The 25,949-nt window shown below is 37.0% G+C and overlaps 1 protein-coding gene across 2 annotated transcripts in view; it reads right to left on the bottom strand.

The window, feature by feature from the left end:
* Positions 1-25,949, bottom strand: part of LOC124615564 (integrin alpha-PS4-like) — a 176,951-nt gene that overhangs the window by 45,822 nt on the left and 105,180 nt on the right. For both annotated transcript variants that reach the window (XM_047143542.1, XM_047143541.1), the window contains exons 9-16: positions 24,230-24,445; positions 19,706-19,820; positions 17,876-18,070; positions 16,715-16,885; positions 14,822-14,967; positions 14,556-14,646; positions 11,673-11,817; positions 8,513-8,723 (exon numbers count right to left, since the gene is read on the bottom strand). In XM_047143542.1, coding sequence (XP_046999498.1) covers positions 8,513-8,723; positions 11,673-11,817; positions 14,556-14,646; positions 14,822-14,967; positions 16,715-16,885; positions 17,876-18,070; positions 19,706-19,820; positions 24,230-24,445 — 1,290 coding nt within the window. The remainder of the gene's footprint in view (positions 1-8,512; positions 8,724-11,672; positions 11,818-14,555; positions 14,647-14,821; positions 14,968-16,714; positions 16,886-17,875; positions 18,071-19,705; positions 19,821-24,229; positions 24,446-25,949) is intronic.

Raw genomic sequence — 25,949 nt, 5'->3', positions numbered from 1 at the left:
GTCCGCTTCTACCAGTTTTTCCATTCGTCTGTAAAGAATTCGTGTTAGTATTTTGCAGCTGTGACTTATTAAACTGATAGTTCGGTAATTTTCACATCTGTCAACACCTGCTTTCTTTGGGATTGGAATTATTACATTCTTCTTGAAGTCTGTGGGTATTTTGCCTGTCTCATACATCTTGCTCACCAGATGGTAGAGTTTTGTCATGACTGGTTCTCCCAAGGCCATCAGTAGTTCTAATGGAATGTTGTCTACTCCCGGGGCCTTGTTTCGACTCAGGTCTTTCAGTGCTCTGTCAAACTCTTCACGCAGTATCTTATCTCCCATTTCATCTTCATCTACATCCTCTTCCATTTCCATCTCAAGTACATCGCCCTTGTATAAACCTTCTATATTCTCCTTCCACCTTTCTGCCTTCCCTTCTTTGCTTAGAACTGGGTTGCCATCTGAGCTCTTGATATTCATACAAGTGGTTCGCTTCTCTCCAAAGGTCTCTTTAATTTTCCTGTAGGCAGTATCTATCTTACCCCTAGTGAGATAAGCCTCTACATTCTTACATTTGTCCTCTAGCCATCCCTGCTTAGCCATTTTGCACTTCCTGTCGATCTCATTTTTGAGACGTTTGTATTCCTTTTTGCCTGCTTCATTTACTGTATTTTTATATTTTCTCCTTTCATCAATTAAATTCAATATTTCTTCTGTTACCCAAGGATTTCTATTAGCCCTCGTCTTTTTACCTACTTGATCCTCCGCTGCCTTCACTACTTCATCCCTCAGAGCTACCCATTCTTCTTCTACTGTATTTCTTTCCCCCATTCCTGTCAATTGTTCCCTTATGCTCTCCCTGAAACTCTGTACAACCTCTGGTTCTTTCAGTTTATCCAGGTCCCATCTCCTTAAATTCCCGCCTTTTTGCAGTTTCTTCAGTTTCAATCTGCAGTTCATAACCAATAGATTGTGGTCAGGATCCACATCTGCCCCTGGAAATGTCTTACAATTTAAAACCTGGTTCCTAAATCTCTGTCTTACCATTATGTAATCTATCTGATACCTTTTAGTATCTCCAGGATTAGATGTATCGGCACACAAAAGTAAGCACTCCTCTTTCAGCACAGTATGTCAAGTGTATCTTTAGCATGGGGAAGACAATGATGGCTGCCTATACATTACAGTGTTGCATATGTTTTGCTGTTGTTCATATCAACTGCTGACAAGGGCATATAATTTAGGCATCAACATCTGATTGTCCTACTTATATGTTGATTGAAATGAATATCTTGAATGATGATTATTAATTCAAAGAAAACATCCATAAAGAAGAACTGGAATGTTGTAGTGTAGGTTACAAACTACATTATTTTTCTGAACATGCAGGCAGAAATATACATAAACAGCTATATAATCCCAGCATTGCAGGCAAGAGTTTGCTTTTGATGAGCGACTGAGTTAAAAAGTAAAAATGCAAACTGAAGATAGCACTACAGGGAAGGGAAGAGAATATCAGAGGATGCAGTAATGAATACAACTCCTGAGAGAGACATAGCTTTGGTATGGCCACAGATTAAAATTGTGGTACATATAGAGATATACAGCATGAAGGTTCAGAGGAGGGGTGATTCAGGATTGAATAGGAAGAAAGAGAGTAGAGAAAATGATGTGTATGAAGATTCATTGACTTGTAGGTCTATAAACGTATATTCAGAGATTTAGGGTGGTGTAATGAGAGGAAAGGTGGATGTAAACAGGGATGTGTAGAGATTTAGGCCAAAGTCATTGTGGGAGCTAAGTTTTTGAGTGTGGGATGTAATGGCATGGGTCATGAAATGGTCGTTGAGGTCAACTGTGAATTTTTCAGCAGTGTATTCTGCATCTAGATTGTAAACTTTGTCTTTGGCCACAGTTGTACAGTGGCCATTCACAGGAGTCGAAATTTGGTTAGTGACCATGCCCACACAAGAGGCTGCTCAGTATTTGCAGCAGAGTTTATTTATAAACATGGTTGTTTCCAAAGGTATTCCTGCCGTGTAAATACTTGTTGCAAGCTTAGAATTGTATACAGTACACTTGGTGAGTGTATGGGACAGGTCTTTTTCACAGATACAACTGATTTGGAAGGGGTTGGACGTAGGAGTGGTACAGGATGGTCAAAGATATTTCTCAGGTTGGATGTGCAGTAAAAAACCAGAGAGGTGTCAAGGATTAATGGATGATCTTCCTCATTCAAAATCTTCAAAGGTAGTCTAGGCTCTACCAAAGGATGTGGCTCTTCTGTTCCAATTTTCATTGACTTTGTTTAACAAAAGAATTGCTCCTTTCTAGCAAGGTAGTGTATGTGGTAGCAGTATTAGAAGCATGGGAGAAAGTGCCACACCATAGCTGTTTGTGGAACAGCTGTGAGGGTTAACAACTGTATGCAGAGGGTTGCTGTGTAAGTGATCGCAGACTGGTAGACCATGGACAGAAGTTTTATGGTGACATTAGAGATGTGAAGGATGATATTCAGCTTCATTCACCTCTGCATTTCTTGTGTTGTGGCCTGATATGTGTGAGTGTTTCGTATCGAGCAACTTAACCTCTTACCCGTGTTTACTTTCCGCGCTGACCAGTTGCAGCTGTAGCGGGACATCGAAAGCTAAGTACTAATTAATTGTTTGTGTATAGTAGTTTATTTAGGAACTTTAGTAGTCTTCAACCGGTGTTCGTGGTGTTTTCCGGTGAAATAACTTCAGAAGAAATTTTTGCGAACTGCTTTCAGTTTCGTTACTGTCATTAGACGTTTGATTTTCTTTCTGTGTTAGTATTTGTTATATTCTCATTTGTTGTTGATTAATACTGTCAATAATAGTAGTTACTTCACTTGTAGAGCAAGTTTGTGATAATTGTAGTCAGTTTTTAACATCTTCTTATTGTAGTAGCGGAACTTAGATAAAGTTGTTTTCTTGTTTCAATAATTGTAAAATTTTACCATGAGTGAGAAGTGTGGGCTTTGCCGTAGGTTCGTGAGTAGTGGATTGCGGTGTGAGACTTGTTCGAAGTATTTTCACTGGGGGGAATGCAGTGGGGAAGCCAGTGGGCATTCTGGTGAGATCCTCTCCTGGAACTGCAGGTTATGTAGCAAGAGTAAGTTGATAGAGGAGCAGGAGCGTAAGATCTGTGCCCTTCAGGTGCAGTTGAAAAACGCACAGGAGGAGCTAGATAGGATGAGGAGGGAGAAGGGGGTTGGGGAATGGGAGCTGGCTGTTGGCAAGAGATCTGCTAGGAGAAGGAGATTTTCAGATAGTTTTACTATTGGTGTTTGTAATAGATATGACCAACTGTCAGAGTCTAGTGGAGAGGAATCTCTAGTAGCTGTAGATGTAGGAAGTATACAGCAGACCTCAGCAGTTACGGTGGCTAGGACAGTTGCAAAGTCTAAGAGAAAGAAGAAGGTTCTGCTGTTAGGTAGTTCTCATGGTAGAGGTGTAGGCCAGCAGTTGCAGGAAGTTTTGGGGAGTGAGTACCAGGTCACCAGCATTGTGAAGCCTAATGCAGGATTGGCTCAGGTGACTTTTAACATAGGGGGGTTATGTAGGGATTTTACTAAAGAGGATCAGGTAGTGATTGTGGGTGGGGCTGGTAATAGTATTGATAGGGATGGGGAGTATGACATAGATGGTGACCTGGAAAAGATAGCCACTCAGACTGGCAACACGAATGTGCATTTCGTGGAACTGTTTCAGCGTCACGATCGGCCTCATCTTAATACAGCCGTCAGGCGTAATAACATGAGACTTGGGGGTGCGCTGATGACAGAAGGCATGAGTCACATTTCAGTGGTGTCGGTGGAGTCTATCAGTAGGACGGGTTTCACTAGACATGGCCTGCACCTCAACAGGTATGGGAAGGGGAGGTTGGCAAAACTTATAGGTGACAGCATAGGTGGGGGTGGTGGGATCACTCATGGGAAAATTCCGGTAGTTGTGGGTGTTAGAGCTGTACCTTTTTTAGATTGAAGTCAGCTGATAGGTATTCCTGCTTAAGGGAAGTCTCTCTAACAAAGAAACCACTTTCCACAAAGCTTGGGTATCCGATTAATGAGGGAATTAGTATATTTCATCAAAATATACAAGGTATTAGAGATAAAGTTAGTGAACTGCTTATAGATGTTGACTCTGAAATTATTGGTATATCTGAACACTTCTTAAATAAGGAGATAATTCAGAGGCTTCCTTTACCAGGATACAGGTTGGCTGGCAGCTTTTCTAGGAGCTCTTTGCGGTGTGGGGGAGTAGCCATGTATGTGAAAAACGGTATCCCATTTGAGTCAATTGATGTTTCAAAGTACGGCACTGAAAAGGTGTTTGAATGTTGTGCAGGTGTGGTTAAATTTAGTGGAGCTAAACTTCTTACCGTTGTTATTTATAGATCCCCAGACTCCGATTTCACAACATTTTTGCTAAAGCTAGAGGAGGTTCTTGGTTCACTTTATAGGAAATACAAAAAGTTAGTTATATGTGGTGACTTCAATATTAATTGTATAAGTGATTGTGCAAGGAAAAGGATGCTGGTAGACCTCCTTAATTCATATAATCTTATGCAAACCGTATTCTTTCCAACGAGAGTGCAAGGGAACAGTAGAACAACCATAGACAATATTTTTGTTCATTCGTCATTATTAGAAGGGCATTCTGTTAGCAAAAAGGTGAATGGCCTTTCAGATCATGATGCACAAATTTTAAGTCTAAAAGATTTTTGTGCTGCAACACATGTTAAATATAGTTACCAACTTTTTAGGAAAGCTGATCCAGTTGCTGTACAGACTTTTGTAAACCTTATCAAGGAACAAGAGTGGCAAGATGTTTATAGTGCTGATACAGTAGACGATAAATATAATGCTTTCCTCAAGACTTTTCTCGTGCTCTTTGAAAGTTGCTTTCCGTTAGAACGTTCAAAACAGGGTACTAGCACAAACAGGCAGCCTGGGTGGCTGACTAAAGGGATAAGAATATCTTGTAGAACAAAGTGGCAATTATATCAAAACGTTAGAAACAGTCAAAATCTAAATGCAGCAGCCCATTACAAACAGTATTGTAAGGTGCTTAAAAAAGTTATTAGGAAGGCAAAAAGTATGTGGTATGCAGATAGAATAGCTAAGTCTCAGGATAAAATTAAAACCATATGGTCAGTCGTAAAGGAAGTGGCTGGTCTGCAGAGACAGGTCGAGAATATAGAATCAGTGCGTAGTGGGGATGTCCGTGTTACTGATAAGTCGCATATATGTACAGTACTTAATAATCACTTTCTGAATATAGCAGGTGAACTAAATAGAAACCTAGTCCCAACAGGGAATCATATAGCGCTCTTAGAAAAAAGTGTTCCGAGACTGTTACCTGAAATGCTCCTCCATGATACTGACAAGAGGAAGATTGAGTTAATAATTAAATCACTAAAGACCAAGAACTCTCATGGATATGACGGGGTATCTAGCAGAATACTGAAGTATTGTTCCACGTATGTTAGCTCAGTACTTAGCCATATCTGTAACTTTTCCTTTAGGAGTGGTCGGTTTCCTGACCGATTAAAGTACTCGGTAGTGAAGCCACTTTATAAAAAGGGAGACAGGGATAATGTTGACAATTATAGACCTATTTCTATGCCATCTGTGTTTGCTAAAGTTATCGAGAGGGTTGTATATACAAGGTTACTGGAGCATTTAAATTCACATAATTTGCTGTCAAATGTACAGTTTGGTTTTAGAAATGGCTTAACAACTGAAAATGCTATAGTCCCTTTTCTCTGTGAGGTTTTGGACGGATTAAATAAAAGGTTGCGAACGTTAGGTGTTTTCTTTGATTTAACGAAGGCTTTTGACTGTGTTGACCACAAAATATTACTGCAGAAGTTGGAACATTATGGAGTAAGGGGAGTAGCTTACAATTGGTTCGCCTCCTACTTTGAGAACAGAAAGCAGAAGGTAATCCTCCGCAATATTGAGAGTGGTAATGATGTTCAGTCCCAATGGGGCACTGTTAAATGGGGCGTTCCCCAAGGGTCGGTGCTGGGGCCACTGCTGTTCCTTATTTATGTAAATGATATGCCTTCTAGTATTACAGGTGATTCAAAAATATTTCTGTTTGCTGATGACACCACCTTGGTAGTGAAGGATCTTGTGTGTAATATTGAAACATTATCAAATAATGTAGTTCATGACATAAGTTCGTGGCTTGTGGAAAATAATTTGATGCTAAATCACAGTAAGACTCAGTTTTTACAGTTTCTAACCCACAATTCAACAAGAACTGACATTTTAATCAGACAGAATGGGCATGTTATAAGCGAGACGGAACAGTTCAAGTTCCTAGGCGTACGGATAGATAGTAAGCTGTTGTGGAAAGCCCATGTTCAGGATCTTGTTCAGAAACTAAATGCCGCTTTATTTACCATTAGAACAGTATCTGAAATAAGTGACATTTCAACACAAAAAGTAGTATACTTCGCATATTTTCATACGCTTATGTCATATGGTATTATTTTTTGGGGTAATTCTTCTGATTCAAAAAGGGTATTTTTGGCTCAAAAACGGGCTGTTCGAGCTATGTATGGTGTAAGTTCGAAAACCTCTTGTCGACCCCTATTCAATAGTCTGGGAATTTTGACATTGCCCTCACAGTATGTATTTTCTTTAATGTCGTTTGTTGTTAGCAATATTAGCTTATTCCCAAGAGTTAGCAGCTTTCACTCAGTTAATACTAGGCAGAAATCAAATCTGCATGTGGAATGCACTTCCTTGACTCTTGTGCAGAAAGGAGTGCAGTATTCTGCTGCATCCATTTTCAATAAGCTACCACAAGAACTCAAAAATCTTAGCAGTAGCCCAAACACTTTTAAGTCTAAACTGAAGAGTTTCCTCATGGCTCACTCCTTCTATTCTGTCGAGGACCTCCTGGAAGAGATAAAAAATTAAGTAAATTCCAGTGTTACATTCTTGATTTTCTTTATTTAAACTAACGACTTGTCGCCTGAATATGTTTCTTATATTTCATTTTATCTGTTTCTACAATCGTGTTATAATTTCATGTATTGACTCGTTCCATGACCATGGAGACTTCTCCCAAATGTGGTCCCACGGAACAATAAATAAATAAATAAATAAAATAAATAAAAAGATGTCTTGACCTGAAGAGGAACAGGTGGAATGAATAGTAGAGAAGATGTTAATTTAATAAAGGAATTATAATGCCTTGACCTTAGGTCTAGGTCTTGGAGATAATGTGATAAACATGAACCATGTAAGGGGACTGTAGTTTTGGATGGTAGAGAAGGATTTCTCGAAGTAGCCTATAAATAAGTTGATAAATGGGTTGATGATTACAGGTGTGATGTGAGAGCCAATCACTGTGCTGCAGATTTTTTTGTACATATACATTTCTTTATATATCTTCCCCTTAAAGGAGAAGTAGTTGAGAGTGTATCTATAGTCATCTGTATACAGCATGAGGTAGTATGTTTGGAGAGAGACAGTGTTTGATGTCTTCAGATAGGTTCATTTTAATAGGTTAGGTGAGAAAATGAAATGAGTACACAAAGTCTGTGGGATCCATACCAAACAGCACTCTCAGATGATATTGAACATGTACAAAGAAGGGCAGCACATAATGTTACAGGTTCCTTTGACCCATGAGAGAGTGTTACAAAGAGACTGAAGGGCCTGAAATGGCAGACACTTGCTGAGATCAACAAACTATCTTACAAATTTTGAGACTCAGTCTTAAGTGGACAGTCTATGAACATAATGTAATCCCTTATGTATCACTCCTGTAAAGACCACAAGGACAAGATTACAATGTGCACAGGGGCATTTAAGCAATCATTCTTCCCACACTCCCTGTATGAATGAAACAAGAAAAAGTTCTAATAAATGGTACAATAGGAAGTACTCTCTACCGTGCACTCCACAGCGATTTGCAGAGTAGAGATGTGGATATAGATATCTTTCACATATGGTGAAGAATGTGCAAGTATTATTATTTTCAGTTATAAAGACAAATAGGTGATTGGAATGTAATATTCATTTTACAATACACTATACAATCATACATTATTATAAAATTACTTTAAGAAATAGTACTGTGTTTAAAGAAGGTACTGTTTCAAATATTTTTAAAATTACTTTAAGAAATAGTACTGTGTTTCAAGAAGGTACTGTTTCAAATATTTTTAAAATGTAGTTAGGCCACTAATACTGGATTTGAAATTGTCTGGAAGAGCATTAAAAAGCAAGACTCTATGTGCAAATTATGCTTATTTCTTATATTATGCTTGTGATATCTTTTTTCTTCATTCTGTCCAATCAAAAATTCTCAACAAAAAATGACATAAGAGAAAGAATGTAATGCAATATTATGGTGAAGATTCCTAGTTGTTTGAGTAAGTTTACAATTCCTTTATGTATGTGTCTGACTTGGTAGTTAAACAAAATTGGCAATCTTATGACAAACAATTTGTTTAAAGAAGCAATATTTGAAGGGTTTACCATTTCTCCTGTAATGAGGTTTCCAATACTACATGTCAGTAGTACAGGTGATGTCCCATCTTCTTGGCATTTATGAGGGAGACGTACCAATGACACTTCTGGTGGTAGTGAAACGTAGACATTTGTCACAAAAGCAGGTTCCATTGTATTGGTTACAGAAATGTCAACTGACACATTATAAGCAGCAGCTGTTCCCAAGGTAATTGGATCTCTGTGGAGAAACAAAATAAACATAAGAAAAATAAAAATGTGGTCTGTGAAGTCCAAAAGCTCCAATGTTTGAATAAAACATTTATCACTGACAATGAAGCAACAGAAACTTTAGCTTCCTTAATGACTTTTATTGCTTATACATTTCTTAGATTTGTGTGAATGAGGATCCAAGAAAAGGAAACCTATGTTGTAAGTAATGATATTTGAACACAGAAAGCAGCCTGAAGTGAATAGAAGAACAATTGCAGTTTTTTGCACACAGTGAGTACTGTAATATACCTCACAGTATTTGGAGTAATTGAATGTCATCTGAGTCTTAAAGTTGAGACACAATTTCATAATGAAGATTGCAAAACAGGATAATTTGGAATATTGTGTATATTATAATGTAACAGCTCTAGATTCTTGTATGGGACCTTTCGATAAATTTTTAATGAAGAACACAAAAGTCATAATTTTTCTTATGAAGGTGTACATTTATGTTCATATTTCAGTCCTAACTTATATTAATCATTTTTTTCACAAGATTTGAATCATTACTGTAAGCACCTGAATCTAAGCTGCAATTTTTTCCAATTTTCGGGCTCCAAAAAACTGCCTGTGGCTTACAATCAAGTGAAAAACAGAAGTTCTGAGAAATGGTGCTAGGAACCATCACAACTAACTTTTGCTGCCAAATATAAGCATTGCTACACAATCATGCTTTGCAGGCACAAAGATAGATTTCAGTGTTAGTAAAAATACAAAATAAAAGGAAAAAGACAAATCTACAATTTCTTCTTTTTTCTTCTTTTTTGTTTTTTCTTTCTCAAATCTAAACTATTGTGTTTTAATACATCACCCAATGCAGAAAACAGAAATTCAGTATTGCTCATCTCCAAATGTAGCAGCCTTTCAAATATTCATAGCAACAAAAATAAATTTCTTTTCATAAATACCAACAGTGCATACAACTTTAGGATTCTTGCATGAGCTGGTAATCTGTGGCTCATTCTGGTTTCATGAATTGTTTCATCGAATTTTGTGAAGGCTGGTGTTAGTGAACTATAATGAAGCTCTTTCATTAAAGTGCCAAATTCAAGAAGGAATTTATTTCTTTTGCAGAAAAAGTTCTAATTGTGTTGCAGGTCTGCAACACAGGATTGGCGAGAGCAACGTCAATGATGGTAACTGCAAAGCGACAAATTCTTTGAATGTTCTATGAGCAGGAAAGTCTTTAGTGGGCCAAAATGTGGTCAATATTGTGCTCTTGAAGTAATTTTAAATGAGTTTCTTAAGGAACGGTGTCAGAAATGTCTGCCTGTGAATGCTGAATTTTAAAAATTGTGGCAAATGAAATTGCTTGAGTGCACAAAATCAAAAATTTTAAGGCTGGCCACAACTAAATTGGTCTTTTTGTGGAGTGCTGAAGTTTTTCACTTTTGAGGTGAACTTCAATGGTGCAGAAGCTGCTGAAAAATTATGAAAAATAGCTTATGGAATTTCAGCACTTCATAATCAGGCTGCACACTGAAAACCAATACCTTCTTGGCTAGATAGGGAATGTGGCCAAATTTGCTTGCACAGCAGATGGGCACAAAATACCCCCGTTCATAGTTTTCAAGCAAAAGACTTAAGTGAAATCAGAAGTGTTTCCAAAAACTGTGATTGTACAAGTAAATTAAAGTGAGTGTTTTTTGGAGAACATAATGATGGAATGGAATAGACTTGTATGGAATCACTGTTCTGGCATAATGTTTCATTTACACAGTGTGCTGGTGTCAGATGTGTACACAGGTCATAAAACACCTGCAGTAATACAGAAATTATTAGAAAGCTAAATGGACTTGGCAGTAATTCCAGGTGGGATGACATCAATTCTGTAACCATTCAACAACTGTTTGAATAAACCATTTAAGGAAAAGCTTAAATGCATGTACATGGATTGGCTTTTGGAAAATGACATACAACTGACACCAACAGGACGTGTAAAATGTCGAACTGATGATGCATGGAAGTGTGTCCCAAATCAGACTACAACAGGCATTTAAAAAAAGTTCAATATCGAATGCACTAGATGGTACAGAGGATGATGCTCTGCACAAATAACTGAGCAACGAGGAATTGAGTGATAGCAGGGCAGCAAATGATACTGATTCAGAATTGTCTGATTGGTATTTTAAACATTTCATAAAATTTATATTATAAATTTAATAAAATTCTGTTTTATATTTTTGCTTTACATTTCTAAGTTATTTTCATTCTTATTTTGTAATTATTGCTACTCATAAATTTAAAGTTTTCACTAAAAATAAACTACATAAAGCTGATTGGCATGTCTGTGTTTAAGATTTATGTTAATATGGCCAACCCTACATCTTGAATTTGGAAATTGAGAGGTGTAGTTACTTCTGAATATATGAGACTGACATATTTTGAACATTCGAGTCTCACATTTCTTATCGGCTGCTGGTATGTGGGCACTCTTCACATGTAAGTGACATATTGAAGAAACAAAAAATAGGCATAAGAGAAATGTCTAGGGCTGGACGATGAGATCACTGTTGACCTTTGTTTATAAAACTTAAGATACTCTCAGTTGTAAACCTGTCTATACCAGTATATGTCTTGTCACTATACATTAAACAAAGTGTAAAAGAATTTCAAACAAGAGGAAATATTGACTTGCACAACACTAGGGGAAAATTTAAATGATTGTTCCAAAATTGCACCCTCAGCATGTCCATATCTCGGAAATTATTTGAAAAAAACTTGTATAGCTGGTTGACTGAAAATCCATTTTATAATATAAAGTAGCATTTTGATGTACTGGTAGTGAACGTATGTCAAAATCCAAAATGTATGACTAGACATCTGTAATTGAGTATTTAAATGAGTATTTGAATACTATGTGTAAGAGATGAAGCAATTCCAGTGTATATATCATCCATGGTGAATAAAAACTTACGTAATATTATGAAGAAATGCAGTCAAATGAAGATCAGTGATGCAGTTCTCAACATTTTTACAGCCATTTGCAGTGTGCACAGTTGTGAGTAACTTCCGTGAAGCATCTGGATCAATTGTAGGACATGTCTTGCAGAAAGAGTCATCTGTAAGAATGCAAATTTTTGGTGCTACAACGTTTTACCAGCATCTAAATTAACTCTACACTCTGTTATGTTACCTAAGTGCAAAAAAAAACAAATATGCACATTGTAAATGGTGACTTCAGAATGTTCCAGTGATGTCACTAAACATATTCAAATTACATTACATAGAATTTTTTCCAGTGTGTGACTACACTTTGAACACAAAAGTTACTAATGATGGCTGTTAATGAAATGAAAGGAAAGAAAAAAAAAATGTTTTAATTTGCCCTAACTGAAACAGCTGTTATGGCACCAAAGAAAAGAAACATCAGTGAACCATTGTCTCTGAAGTCCTAGATTGTGAGAGCTTCTTCTCTGGATGTATGGTCACAGAAATAAAAGAAAAACATATTTCAAAAAATTGTAGGAGTGAAGATTCATAAGGTAGCAATAGATGTAAGAATTAATAATGAAATATAACAGCAAAGATACTAGACTACTAGTAATAATCTCTGCGTTACAAATTGATTGGGGAGAGAAGAGAGGATGAAGAAACCATACACTATGAGTGTCATAGTAGCTGTGTTACATGAAGGGGAAATTGCTGTTTGTTCTTATTGTGTAAGCAAAAATAAAATGCGATCAACTTTTTGTGTTTCATATGAGGCATCCATAATGCTCAAAAGTGGTGATGTAATTGATGAATGCACAAATGTCTTCACTAACTAGAATTGAAATGGCTCTATAAACTGACAGATCCACATAATTTTATAAACATATCTAAAAACACAGATGGTGTGATGTACCGAACGAAAGTGTTGGCAGGTCGATAGACACACAAACAAACACAAACATACACACGAAATTCAAGCTTTCGCAACAAACTGTTGCCTCATCAGGAAAGAGGGAAGGAGAGGGAAAGATGAAAGGATGTGGGTTTTAAGGGAGAGGGTAAGGAGTCATTCCAATCCCGGGAGTGGAAAGACTTACCTTAGGGGGAAAAAAGGAGGAAAAAAGGACAGGTATACAGTCGCACACACACACACACATCCATCCGCACATACACAGACACAAGCAGACATGTCTGCTTGTGTCTCTGTATGTGCGGATGGATATGTGTGTGTGTGTGTGTGCGAGTGTATAACCACTTTTCATCATGTACAACATGTCAAAAGTTTTATCAGATACATCTTTCGGGTTGACAGAAGCATCCGATCCAACGCGTCGGCTTTGACCCGTGACGTAAGGGTGTTGTCGTGTGTGACGCCATGACGGCGCGGAGTTTGGTTTGAGTGTGGCTGTCTCCAGTTCTGTTTTATCTTATTTTATTTACTTTTCTGATCTGTTCATTCTATCTCGTGAGATTTTTTTTTTAATTTAAAAACACTTATTACTTATTTTAATTATCTGTTTCCTCGAATTTCTGTTTTAGTTTATTATATTTATCTTTCTGATCTGTTCGTTCTATCCCGTGAGATTTTTTTTTTTTTTAAAAGACAAAAAACACTAATCAGCTACTGAAGCATCTTTATCTTCTATGGGTTGCAGAGGTTACGACCCCTGGGGAGGTGGGTAGGCATTCATGCATGGCTGTCTTCACTTACACGTTGTAGCTACGCAAGGCATCTAAATTTGTTTATATTTAGTTTGCCCCCACCCAAAACACCCCATTTCCCGCACTTGTCCCGTTAGTGTCATTAGGCTTCTTGTGGAAAGTGTGTGTATTTGTTTTTGTTTCCGCCATATTTGTGACGTCATGGGTCAAAGCAGACGGGTGGGATCGGACGCTTCCGTATTTCCCATCTTTCAATGTTTTATTAAGATTGTTGCTAGCAATTTCACAGTTTTCCTCAAAGTGGCTTCTATATTCTGAAAATGATGTCTGAATTTAAAATTGTAGATTTTACATTGCAGTAAGATACACAAACAATTCTTTCACTATCTTTCATGTAGTAAGACTTTGCATTGCAGTAAGATACACAAACAATTATTTAACTATCCTTCCTGTAGTAAGACAATCTATCTTACAGATATGATTTTAATTTGCCCTTAAAATAATTTTTATTACTTGTTAGACCCTTCAGAATAGGTCAATAATTGTTGTTATTGCATACCTAATCCTTCTCTGATGGATTCTATGGCTGAATGATGGACAATATAAGCCACGTTTCTTTCTAACATTACTTTATGGAAGTGTTGTTGTTCTTAAACTGTGAATGTGGTTGTGAAATTATAGAATGAAATAACTGTACAGTGAAGATGTTGGTCAATATGCCAGTCATCAAAATAGGTCCAGAGGTGGACTCCCCAACTTGTCATTTTAATACATGAGAAAATCTGCAGTTGGATGACACTTATCATTTGTGATGTCCATCCACTAGAGGCACAGTGGACCACAATACATGATAAAAAAAACTTCAGAATGGAATAACAAATCAGGGTTTACAGTGACTTCCCAATTGTGAATCAGGTTCAGCATAACTTTTTGTTCATATTTTCATTGTTATTGGCTGAGAGAATGAGTAAGCACTTTACTTTTCATTTTGAAGTTTATCTTAGTAGACTCTAGTAGGAGCCTCAACATTATATTGAATCATAGTGTGCTTTGACACAGCCATCAACCAAGAAATATTTATAGGCTATTGATGATGACTAGTCCATTGAAACCAGTATAGCCACCAAACAATGGTCATGTTAATGTTAAGAAACTAAATGAAACAATTACAGTGGGGATACACAAACATTATTTAATTACTTACTGTAATCCAGTATGGCCCTTCGTTTTCTTTCTTTGTCCAGATCAAACTCCATTGTAATGTCAATTGGTTTGTAGAATTCCTCAACATGAGTCTGTAATGAATGAAGTAACTGACTGTCAGTGCTCTGGATTGTATTTAACAGAAATAACTTTTTGTGGTAAAAACTGAGTAGAAGTTTAAATATGACCAGTGGATTCAATAAGTGCTGCATTTTCTTTTTTTTAAAGCTATTGTGTACATAGGAATGGAATATAACTCAAATTTACCGTTATTGAAATGGTGAAAGGCTTGCATGTTGCTTTGTCTGGATAGACTTCAGCTGAGAATGTCACGCTAGTGTCCATGCCAGACTCGTCTGTTAGAAACTTTGCTCTTCCTTCACTGGAGGTGACATGGAGCTTCACTCGCACTCCTAGAAATTGATATAAATTTTTATTAACCTAATATGTTGATAGTGCACAAAAAAGTGAAACAACTTAGAAAATTTTACAGATGAGTGTTATATATTTTGCCACAAATATTTTTATACTATAAAGAGATATGCATCGGAGATCTGAACAGTGAAAGAAGAGAGGAGAGTAGAATCTACGCCAGTGAAATTAAATTCCTAAGAAGCATGTTAGAGAAAATAAGGAGGGACAGAGTGAGAAATGAAGATGTTAGGAATAAAATTGGAGTAGAAAAATATAATGAAAGAATTGAAAAGAACAGGTTAAAACAGGTTGTACATGTCAAGAGAATAGGAGATGGAAGAGTACCAAAATGTATGATGGAGGTCAAGTTTGAGAGCAAGGGGGAACTTAGAGCAAGATGGACCAACTCAGTAAACACAAGTTTAAGGAGAAGGAATCTGGACTGGAACAAAATAGCTGAAGAAGGAGTATGGTGGAAAGACTTAGGAAAGTGGAGAAGTACCACAAATGCCCCAACCTGGCCTGATGCTGGATAAAGAGAAATGATGATGACAGTGACCAGTAAAGAGAAGTGTTACAGATTTTCCTACAAAACTGGTCAAGATGGACTGAAAATTACTTTCTGGCTAGAGATCTGCATCTGGTTTTAATCCAGAAAAATGTTACACCCTTGTTGATCATATGGGAGCATCTGCTTGCAACATATAAAGTTGGCAGTGTTCCAAGATATGCTTAACAAATCTCAAGTGTTCCTGCTTGGAAAGATAGCTTGAAGTGAAAGATAGCTTGAAGCTCTTCTGGCATTTAGGGAGGTATTTTTCTATGTAGCTCTTCCCAACAACTGTTTTCTGACAGCTCAATTTTACTCATATTAACATTTTTTTTTTTTTTTTTGGCAAAGGAATCCGCCATATTTCTGTCCTTGGAAAACTGAATTTTATTATTCTAACACTTGCACTTTCATCGTTATTGAAAAGTCATATTTTTTCTTACGTAAAATTGCTGTAACATAGTGAGACATTTCACTCGGAAATTTTTATTTTAGATATTCTATACGCCATTAGGCATGGGATGCTCTTAGGTCAAGGTCTGTGGTACCTATAAAAAGCAAAGAATTTATCAATGTGATGTTCTCCTACACACTGAATGATTTGAACAATGTGCAGACAGGCACAAAGCACTGCTGGTATGATATACTCCACTCTTCCTTTATTAATTTGTACACTTCAGCAAAATTCTCTTCAGTGACCAATGAGAAAATTTAGCATTAGTGGAGAGCAAACTTGAAACTGGAGTTAACTTCCTGGAATGTATGAACTATATGAATATGGTAGAAGTGGGTAAGATTCCTAAGTATTTGAGGCACTTTCTTGGATCACTGAACCATCTGATGAGTGGATATAACAACATTTAGTGAGAAGAGTTCAACCAGTTGTCTAGAATGTACAAAGGGATAATTGTAAAATATACACAGAATGGCTTATGAAATGTCCAGCTTGATCTCACACTGTACTGACTTGCTGTTAACCCTCAAGGTTCTCCTTTGTTAATATTATTTCTTTTACTTCTATTTTTATTTACATTGATGAGAAATCCAGGACTGAATATGGCATGTACATGAGGGGAGATCATTATTTCCTAAATAGAAAATCCACTGATAAGTGGGTGACAACTTGGATAGCTTGTTTCTTGATTCATTCCAGTGTACGCACAGAATAAGAGCAAAAGAAAAGAATAGTTACTTACGAGCCATCGGTGGTGGATACTGTGCACGGTAGCCTATACAGGCTGATATATTGAAGCTTGTATCATTGATAGAGATAACTTTGGGTGCAAGTATTTGTGGCAGCAATGTTATTACTGGGTATGACCGTAGAACAATAGTATGCCCAGATCCATAAGCACCTATGGCCACATCTGTAAAGTCAACAAAAAACAACTATAAATGACTCGGTGTTGTGTTAACACTTAACACTTAGGTTCACCCCAAGTAATTCTGTTGCTGCAAAGATCTATTATGTGCATAATAGAAAATGGTATATAAAAAGAATTCATTATTGCATTATTCTCGCTACTAGTATAGTTACTGTTGTTCTATTATACTCCTATTTGATAGGCAAGCAACCTTGATTTACAGTGCCAAATCTTGAAAGTTACTTGTTACTTTTATTTTCAAATTAGTGTAACTTTTTTCCAGTAACATTTTATTTCAGTTTGTTAAGTGTGATTAGCATTCCAAATGCTTGACTTCAGCCACCCACCTGAGTATAAGATTGTTTATGACACTTAACAAAACAGTCACTCCTGTGAATGCACTGCTGGCGTAAAAAATGTGATGTTGCGCTCTTGTTTGCAGTTTACTCAAAAGACGAGGGTCTCTTAAGATGGCTGAACAAACTAGTTTACAAATTGGATGAAAGAAAGGACAGATATATGCAATAGGACCGTGTATTGTGTAGTATAGTGTTGTGCAAAGAAACCGTTTACTTTATGAGTGTCCTGCTAATTTTTCTTTCATCGACCATGAATCAACATATTACATTCAGGAATAACAACATTTCCTGTAAGGTGAAAATTTTCTGAATTCCATTATGCCAATTGCTTACCTAGTGATGCAATTATATACTTTTAAACGAATCCTCAAAATTGCTATAAATTTATTTTATATGTAGCTCATGCGGCAGTGGCTCTAATAACAATAAAATGTGTCTGTGTTCAAACAGTGCTGTAGAAACTGAGAGTGTTTTCGTTAATTTTATTTCCCTAAGCTTCACAGAAAATGCCCATTTATAGAGTAACCATTTCTAATATTGAGGCCTTAATAGAATGTTAACAGTTATTCTTTTACATGTTATTTCTACTAGCTAACTTTGTTAGATACACTTGTATAGAAGAGAGAAGTCTTACCATTGTAGTGGTTGTTATCGACATCAAAACCCCTAGAGATGCTAATCCCAAAACCCATCAACAAAGGACTGAGTTCAGAGGCAGCTATGCGCTGTGAATAAGGCATTCTCAGTCCTGTCTTGCTTGTACCACTACCCATATACACATAGACAGCACCACGACCTTCATCTTCATATGGTGCTCCAACAGCAATGTCTGAAATCCATATTTCAGTAAACTGCTAATATACTGTTGAATAAATTAAATAAACTTAAAATTACTCTAGATTAATGCATCTAGAGGAAAAGACAACAAATAAAAGTGAGAAGAGGGAAAAATGAAAATGGTCAAATGTGAAATTCATTCAGATAAAAATAGGAAAACAAATCCTCTCTTCATATTATACAAACTGTGACAGTTAATTAACAGTCATGTTAAAAAGAAAGCAAGATAAGATAAGTTTTTTTTTATTCCATAGATTCATAGTGAAAAGATCTTCAACTATGTGATGATATGATATTTCTTGGCTAGTATAGCACAGAATCATCAAATAGAAAAATCATTTTACAGCACTTACTTACACTGAACGTATTACTGCAGTGAATTTGTTCAAGACACAGATTGTTTGCAATACTTGCATTATTTGATGTTACACAAAAATATGTGCATTTGTGAATGGGATAGAAGTAGTTGGCCAGCAATAAATACTTTAGTCTCTTCTTCTTTTGAACTTCATTATTAGTTAAACATTTTATGGCTACTGTCAAGTTATTAAAAATGTGATTCTTGAATAATGGATACTTTTCTGAACCAAAGTAAGTGACTAAATCCTTATTAAATATATTTTTATTTTCAGTAGCGATTCCATGAAATTAGTAATAAATTATGCAGTGTGAAAAAACTTTTTAAGAGTTGGATGGGCTGGGCACAAGGAAAGTGTAGTTCACTGGAAAAAGTAGCCATGTATGTGTATGTTTGTGTTTTTGTGAATTAGCTCTAAGGAAAACATTATCTGAAAAATTTTCAACAAATTTAATCTCGATTAGGTGTCTGTTGACTCCTCATTCCTTAACTAGACAGTGAATGGTAACTTTACTCCTTCAGTCATTTATATTCTATCAAGGACTTTCCAGTAACATATTAATCTTTTTAAATGTTGAGATATGACAATCACTAATGACCCATGTGAAGAGAATTTCTAGGATGGAAAACTTGGCAGGTTGAGTAAGCATGAGTGTCAAAAAAAGCACTTTAAGGGAAGGGAGGAGTTTCCTCTTGATAAAGTGCAAAAGCAATGGATAATTTGACTCAAAAGATGGGGGAAATAGTGAAAAGTGCGTAGTAATAAGTCAAAACCCAAAGAAAAAATGAAATTTAGATTGAAATGGAAAATAGAGGAAAATAATTAATAAATTAAGGATGATGTTGTGGGAGGGGCAGAAGAGAAAAAGTGGAAAAGGATATAGAAGTAATGTTGATTCAGATGATGGAACTTTGGGAGAGCTGCCCCAGAATCCTACAATCTACCAATGTGAAACCTATGTATACTCCCCTTTTCCTCTTTTGTTTTCTTCTCACTCCTCTATTCTTTCCTTTTATTCATGCTTCCACAACTCTTATCACAATTATCTTCTGTTATTTTCACCAGTTTTTTGCCTTATTGTGATAGTCAACACACTATCTGATGCCTCCCATGAAGAATAACTAAAGATAGTAAATATAATATAATGTACTATAAATAATATAAAATAATTAATGTAAAAAATTCACAGTAAGTGAATCAATACTACAGCTGTTGTTTTCTTATTCTCTCTAACTGCTACATTTATCTGTGGAAAATAATTTGTTTACCTGGAAATCCATCCATGTTTATGTCACCAAGGTTTGATATTGCAGAACCAAATCGGGACCAAGGACTACCTGAACCAACTATTTTGTGACTTTCACCAATTTCTTTAAATCGTCTCTGTAAATCAGAATCACTGTGTAGTGAAAGCATTTCACCAATTGTACAAATGCTACAAATAAGTAAGAGACAATACAACACATTACTTTTTTCTAAGAAGATCTAAAAATGTGGTTTTCTCTAGATGCTGATTAAGTTGCATGACTAATTTTTATGAATTGTTTGTTGTAACTGACACTGAATTAAACAATTTTACTGTATGTGAAACATAATTAGAATTGCATCTTAACTTCAAAAGGAGTCCCTAAAAGCAGTATATTTTAATAAAAATAATTTTGTATAGATGTTTAAAAATATCATGAGGCATTCAATAAGTATAAGTAAGGCAACAATTTTTTTTCTTTCCCCAACCAATTTCAGTTGAAAAACTGCAGAATTTATTGTGGGACATCGTGGAATACTCTTGCTTCAGCTCCTATAGTTTCATGAAGTTCCAATAGGTGGCAGCACTGTAAATAGCCTTTGAAATGATGTCTGCAAAGGTGATGCTTTTCAAGCAGAGAGCTGTCATTGCAGAATATCTCCAGAGACCTGGCAGTGAACAAAAGTGCGGTTAGTTGCTGGGTGAGGCATCCATCATCATGACAATGAAGTCGCAAAATCCTGTCCAATCTCCTGTGCGCCAGCCTGCCACAGCTGTGACTCCTGCAATGTTGGAATGTGTGGTCACTCCTATTCGAGGTGACCAATGGATAACAATCAAAAACCTTGTTCTCAACTGGATGTCTCTGTTGGTAGTACTGACACACTCAACCACCAGTTGGGGTACTGTGAGGCTTGTGCCCACTGGGTTCCTCACCGCATAACAGAAGATCATGAAGAGCAATGAAGGAACATCTGTACAGAATTGCTTGCATATTGTGAGGCTGATTAACACCAATTTTTGTTGAACATCACCACAGGAAGTGAAACATAGGTTCATCACTTCAAATCAGAAACAAAATGGCAGTCCAGAGAGTGGTGACACGCCACTTCTCCTCTGAAGGAAAAGTTGAAAGCCGCACCCTCAGGCAGAAGAGTCATAGTGACAGTATCCTGGGACTCTGAAGGGGCTATTCTGTTTAATGTCCTCCCTGATGGTACAACGATCAACTCTGAAGCATGTTGTACTACCACCAGGAAATTGAAGAAATGACTTCAATGTGTTCACTGTGACAAAAATGCTAACAAACTTTTCCTTTTCCATAACAGTGTAAGGCCTAACACAAGTATGTGCACCTGAGGGAAGCTCACAAAACTTCACTGAACTGTTCTTCCTCAATCACCCTACAGCCTGGATCTCATGCCTTCCAACTCCAGTCTGCTTGATCCAATGAAGGATGTACTCTACGGGAGCAGTACATGGAGGATGGGGAGGTTATTGATGCAGTAAGACATGGACTCTGACATCAATCAGTAGAGTGGTGCCACATGCACATAGAGGCCCTCTCAGTAAGGTGGCATAAGATCATTGCATTGAATGGAGATTATGCCGAAAAATAGCTTTTTATTGTCAAAAGAGTGGGGAATAATATGGTGTATTGGAATCCTGAATATAACCAGTCTTCTTTTAGAAAAAAATGCGTTGCATTACTTATTGAACATCCCTTCTAAAAACTACACTTTGTTGCTAACTTACTAGTTTTTATGTTCCTGTAGGATGTGAATACTCGAGGATTAAAGGAGACAACTCACAGAAAAGTGGAAACATTGAGTTGTGAATAGGCACACAGAAAAGAAAGAAAACTTGCTAGCTTTTAGAGTTATCCTTTCATGAGTTAGAGTTCAAAAACACAAACATAGCCACAAACACACATACATATGCCTATTGTGTGTGTGTGTGTGTGTATTGCCTTTCTTACTTAAATCAGCTTTTATTTTCTTGCAACACTTCACACAGGTACTAAGATTTTTTTTTTTTTCACCAACCTATAGCAACTTTTTCCCCTATCATCATCCTGTTGAATAGATATTTCAGCACTAATTATCATGAAGTCTACAAAATCTCATTGTCTAATGTTTCTTTTATCTCATCTGCTTTTTGGTAGGTCCACAGTACATGTTTTTGGGTCAAAATGCTGAATACATGACACCCAGTCAATGCAATATAAAGATAAAAAAGATGTTTTTCATGGAAAGGCTTTATTAAGGAGAATATGCAGTTTATTTTCCACATGATATTACAGAGGAAAGCCTTATGGTCCTTTTGGTGGAGCTTGTCCATTTCAACTTTTCTACTCCATAAAACGAGAAAGATGATTATTATATTTCATGGTAAAGTTACAGGTATAGTTTTTCTGCATAATATTCAGTAGCTCCCAATGACAATCCACCATCCTAAATTACAGATCCAGTTTACTGTCTATTCAGAACAAACCAAAAATTTCAGAACGGTTGCTGCATACGTCCCTGAAATGATGGACTATAATTTGTAAACTACAGATATACGAGTGTTGAATGAAAAGTAATGCCTCCACCTTCATTAATTCGGTTTGGATGGGAATATTTTAATAAATCAAATGCAGAATAATCCTTAGAATGTGATCTTTAATTATCAATATTCACTTTTCCACATAATCACCAGCCATTTGGATACAATTCTGCCAATGATGAACAGGTTTACTGAAGCCATCATGGAAGAAGTCAACACACTGTTTCCACAACCACAGTCTCACAGTTCTCTCAACGTCTTCATCAGAAGTGTAATGACATTGTAATGGTGTACCCACATTTCATCTTCTGTCACAATTGAATGGAGAAAGATGTCACCTTCACTCTCACAACGCGAGAGGAGTTCCTGGCAAACTTCAAGTCTGTGCACTTTCATTTCAGAAGCCAGCATATGGGGTACCCATTGTGCACAGATCTTCCGATAGCCAAGCAAAGCAATAATGTGACCTACACGTTCTTGTGAAATGCTGACTGTGCTTGCAATTTCTTTCTGAGTGATACAATGATCATGAATCAATCTGTCAACATTTTGCATGTGAAACTCAGTGGTGGCTGTCAGAGGACATCCAGCTCTTTGTTTGTCACACAGGTCAAATGTTCCCACCTCAGCATCTTTAAACTTACTTGCCCAATGACGCACAGTACTCCTATCAACAGGGTCTCCATAAACAGCTTTCATTCTCTGATGAATCGCCTTTGGGGGGACACCCTCTGCTGTCAAGAATTCAATGACTGCATGTTGCTTAAATTTCATTGACCGACCATCTGCGCAGGGTTCCATACTTTACACTGTAACAACACAATCATTTAATGCTAAGGCTTCCCACCATCTGGAGCTGTAATGAAGAAGCTCCGGAACAGGACAGTACCTGCTGCATACCAATGCTGCCAACTATTGAAAAGTTAGGAAGGTGGAGACATTACTTTTCAGTCAACTCTCGTAATTCAGATTTTTGTGCCAAGAGGAATAGCAGTTTTGCTTACTCCTCACCTAAGTAGTTGATGTTGGTGACTCCAGTTTTACGAGGGAGTCTTACATCCAAAAGCACTTCTTTTTTTTTAAGGCCAACTGAAACAAGACTGGAGAATAGCTACCTCATGATACCAATTAATTCAGTACCAATCAACAATATTCCACTATACAATGCTTCTCATGTAGCTCTGAGGATACATTGTAAATCATGAAAGACTATATTACCTTACATGAACAAAAATGAATGTAATAACTTGAATTTTTGTAGTTAATGCTTCTGCAAGCATGTGATAAACTTCTTCAGGGTTACTCAATACGTAAACAAGAAAACACTGATCTCCCTTCATTTTTATCTTACCCTTCTCTCATTTATTTTTCTCCAGCAAGAAATACAATGGATTTCTCTAGCTCTTACCCCCACTTTAACTGATCATTGTGAATTTATCCACCTGTCAGGGATTCACCAAAGTGTGGAGTACTGTTACAATCATAGACTAAATTTCCTATCAATGGTATAATTTTCTTTTCTTGCCCTGAGATATCACATTGGCATTATCAAACTTATTTCTGACACCCTATACAGAAAGTCATAACTGAAAGTAAAAATTTTCTGTTTTTTCATGGTATGAGAATAGCAGCAAGCAGATATGCACTATCAGAAGCACAGATGCCCTGTAGGATACTGTAGTAGGAAGTAAGAGGCTTTGAAACTCCGTAAGTCACCTAGTGCCATGCTACAGCTCTTTATATGTGTAGGTCTACGTAACTGCTAGACTACTGAATACTGAAATCATTTAACATCATCCATTCTTGTAAGCTATTGATGCAAACATATACTCTTATAGAATCCAATTGAGGGTGCAAAGGTGCACCAACCAGAATGTCATCAAGACCATCTGATTGAGTTTGATAATGCTAACAGCAGCCATGTTACAGTTTTTTATATGTTTAGGTCCACATACCTGCTAGATTATTGAATACTGATATCATTTAACATCATCCATACCTGTAAGCTATTGATGTAAACATATACTCTTCCAGAATCCAGTGGAGGATGCAATGGTGCACCAACCAGAATGTCATCAAGACCATCTGAATTGAGATCGACAATGCTAATGGCAGCCCCAAAGTATTCTCCCATTACTTTTCCTTCATATTCACTGATTATAAAAAGTTCTGATTTTTGCCTCTCCTGGTCTATTTTAACTGAAAATATTAGAATCTGCAACACAGAAAGATGTAAACCTTAAACATTAAAAAATTCCGTTGTAAAATTATGTGGAAGTAATGAATGTAGAGAGATCCACTTCAGTTGTGCTAATTATTTATTCAAACCATGACCACTTTCAGGATTTTAAAATCCCATCTTCAAGTGTATGAAACTGTGACATACAAAGGAGAGGAGGGAAGAAGATGGGGGTTTAAATTCCAAAAACAAGTCATGGTTTGAATTAATTAGTACAACTCAAATGGATCTTTCTAAATTAATTATCATGCATCACAGTTGCAAATGTCCTACATACCAAATCATGTGTAAACTGAAGTAAGTTCTCTCTTATGAGGTAGTAAGTTCTCTCTTGTGAGGAAAGAGGGAGTGGCCATAAACACAAAAGTGTAATGAGGTCTGAGGCCATGACTTCAGTGAGCACTGCACTGAACAGCTCTTTGAGTGCTGCACTTCAATGCTAGTCTTGAAAACACAGTCTATATGCCCCAGCAACAAAAGGTTTTAAAATTCGTTAAACAATCACCAATAAGAAAGAGCATAAGTAACTGGGAAGTAACTACACATTGAGATTCCAATATATACACATCGAAAAAAGTTTTGCATCACCTCAGTTCTGAGATTTCTGGAACATGTACAGAAAATTGGAATAGAGATCAACATAAACATCATTTCTGACCTTTTTATTGCTCATGAAAACCTCACACTGCATGTTATACCACCATACAGCGAGACCTTCAGAGGTGGTGGTCCAGATTGCTGTACACATTGGTACCTCTAATACTCAGTAGCACATCCTCTTGCATAGATACAAGCCTTTATTCATCATGGCATACTATCCATAAGTTCATCAAGGCACTGTTGGTCCAGATTGCCCCACTCCTCAATGACATTTCAGCGTAGACTCCTCAGAATGATTGGCGGGTCACATCATCCATAAACAGCCCTTTTCAATCTATCCCAGGCATGATCGACAGGGTTCATGTCTGTAGAACATACTAGCCACTCTATTCGAGCAATGTCGTTATCCTGAAGGAAGTCATTCACAAGATGTGCACAATGAGGGCGCGAATTTTCATCCACGAAGATGAGTGCCTCGCCAATATGCTGCTGATATGGTTGCACTACTGGTCAGAGGATAGCATTCACATATTGTACAGCCATTACAGTGCCTTCCATGACTACCAGCGGCATATGTCAGCCCCACATAATGCCACCCCAAAACTGCAGGGAACTTCCACCTTGCTGCACTCGCTGGACAATGTGTCTAACGCATTCAGCCTGACCGGGTGGCCTCCAAACACATCTCTGATGATTGTCTGGTTGAAGGCACATGTGACAGTCATCAGTGAAGAGAACATGATGCCAATCCTGAGCAGTTCATTCCACATGTTGTTGGGCCCATCTGTACCATGCTGCATCGTGCCACGGTTGCAAAGATGGACCTTGCCGTGGACGTCGGGATTGAATTTGTGCATCATGCAGCCTATTGCTCACAGTT

This window comes from Schistocerca americana, chromosome 5 (genome assembly GCF_021461395.2).
Source record: "Schistocerca americana isolate TAMUIC-IGC-003095 chromosome 5, iqSchAmer2.1, whole genome shotgun sequence".
Classification (NCBI taxonomy): Eukaryota; Metazoa; Arthropoda; class Insecta; order Orthoptera; family Acrididae; genus Schistocerca; species Schistocerca americana.
Note: the sequence above shows the minus strand (reverse complement) of the source record. Positions and strands in the feature narration are given on the sequence as shown.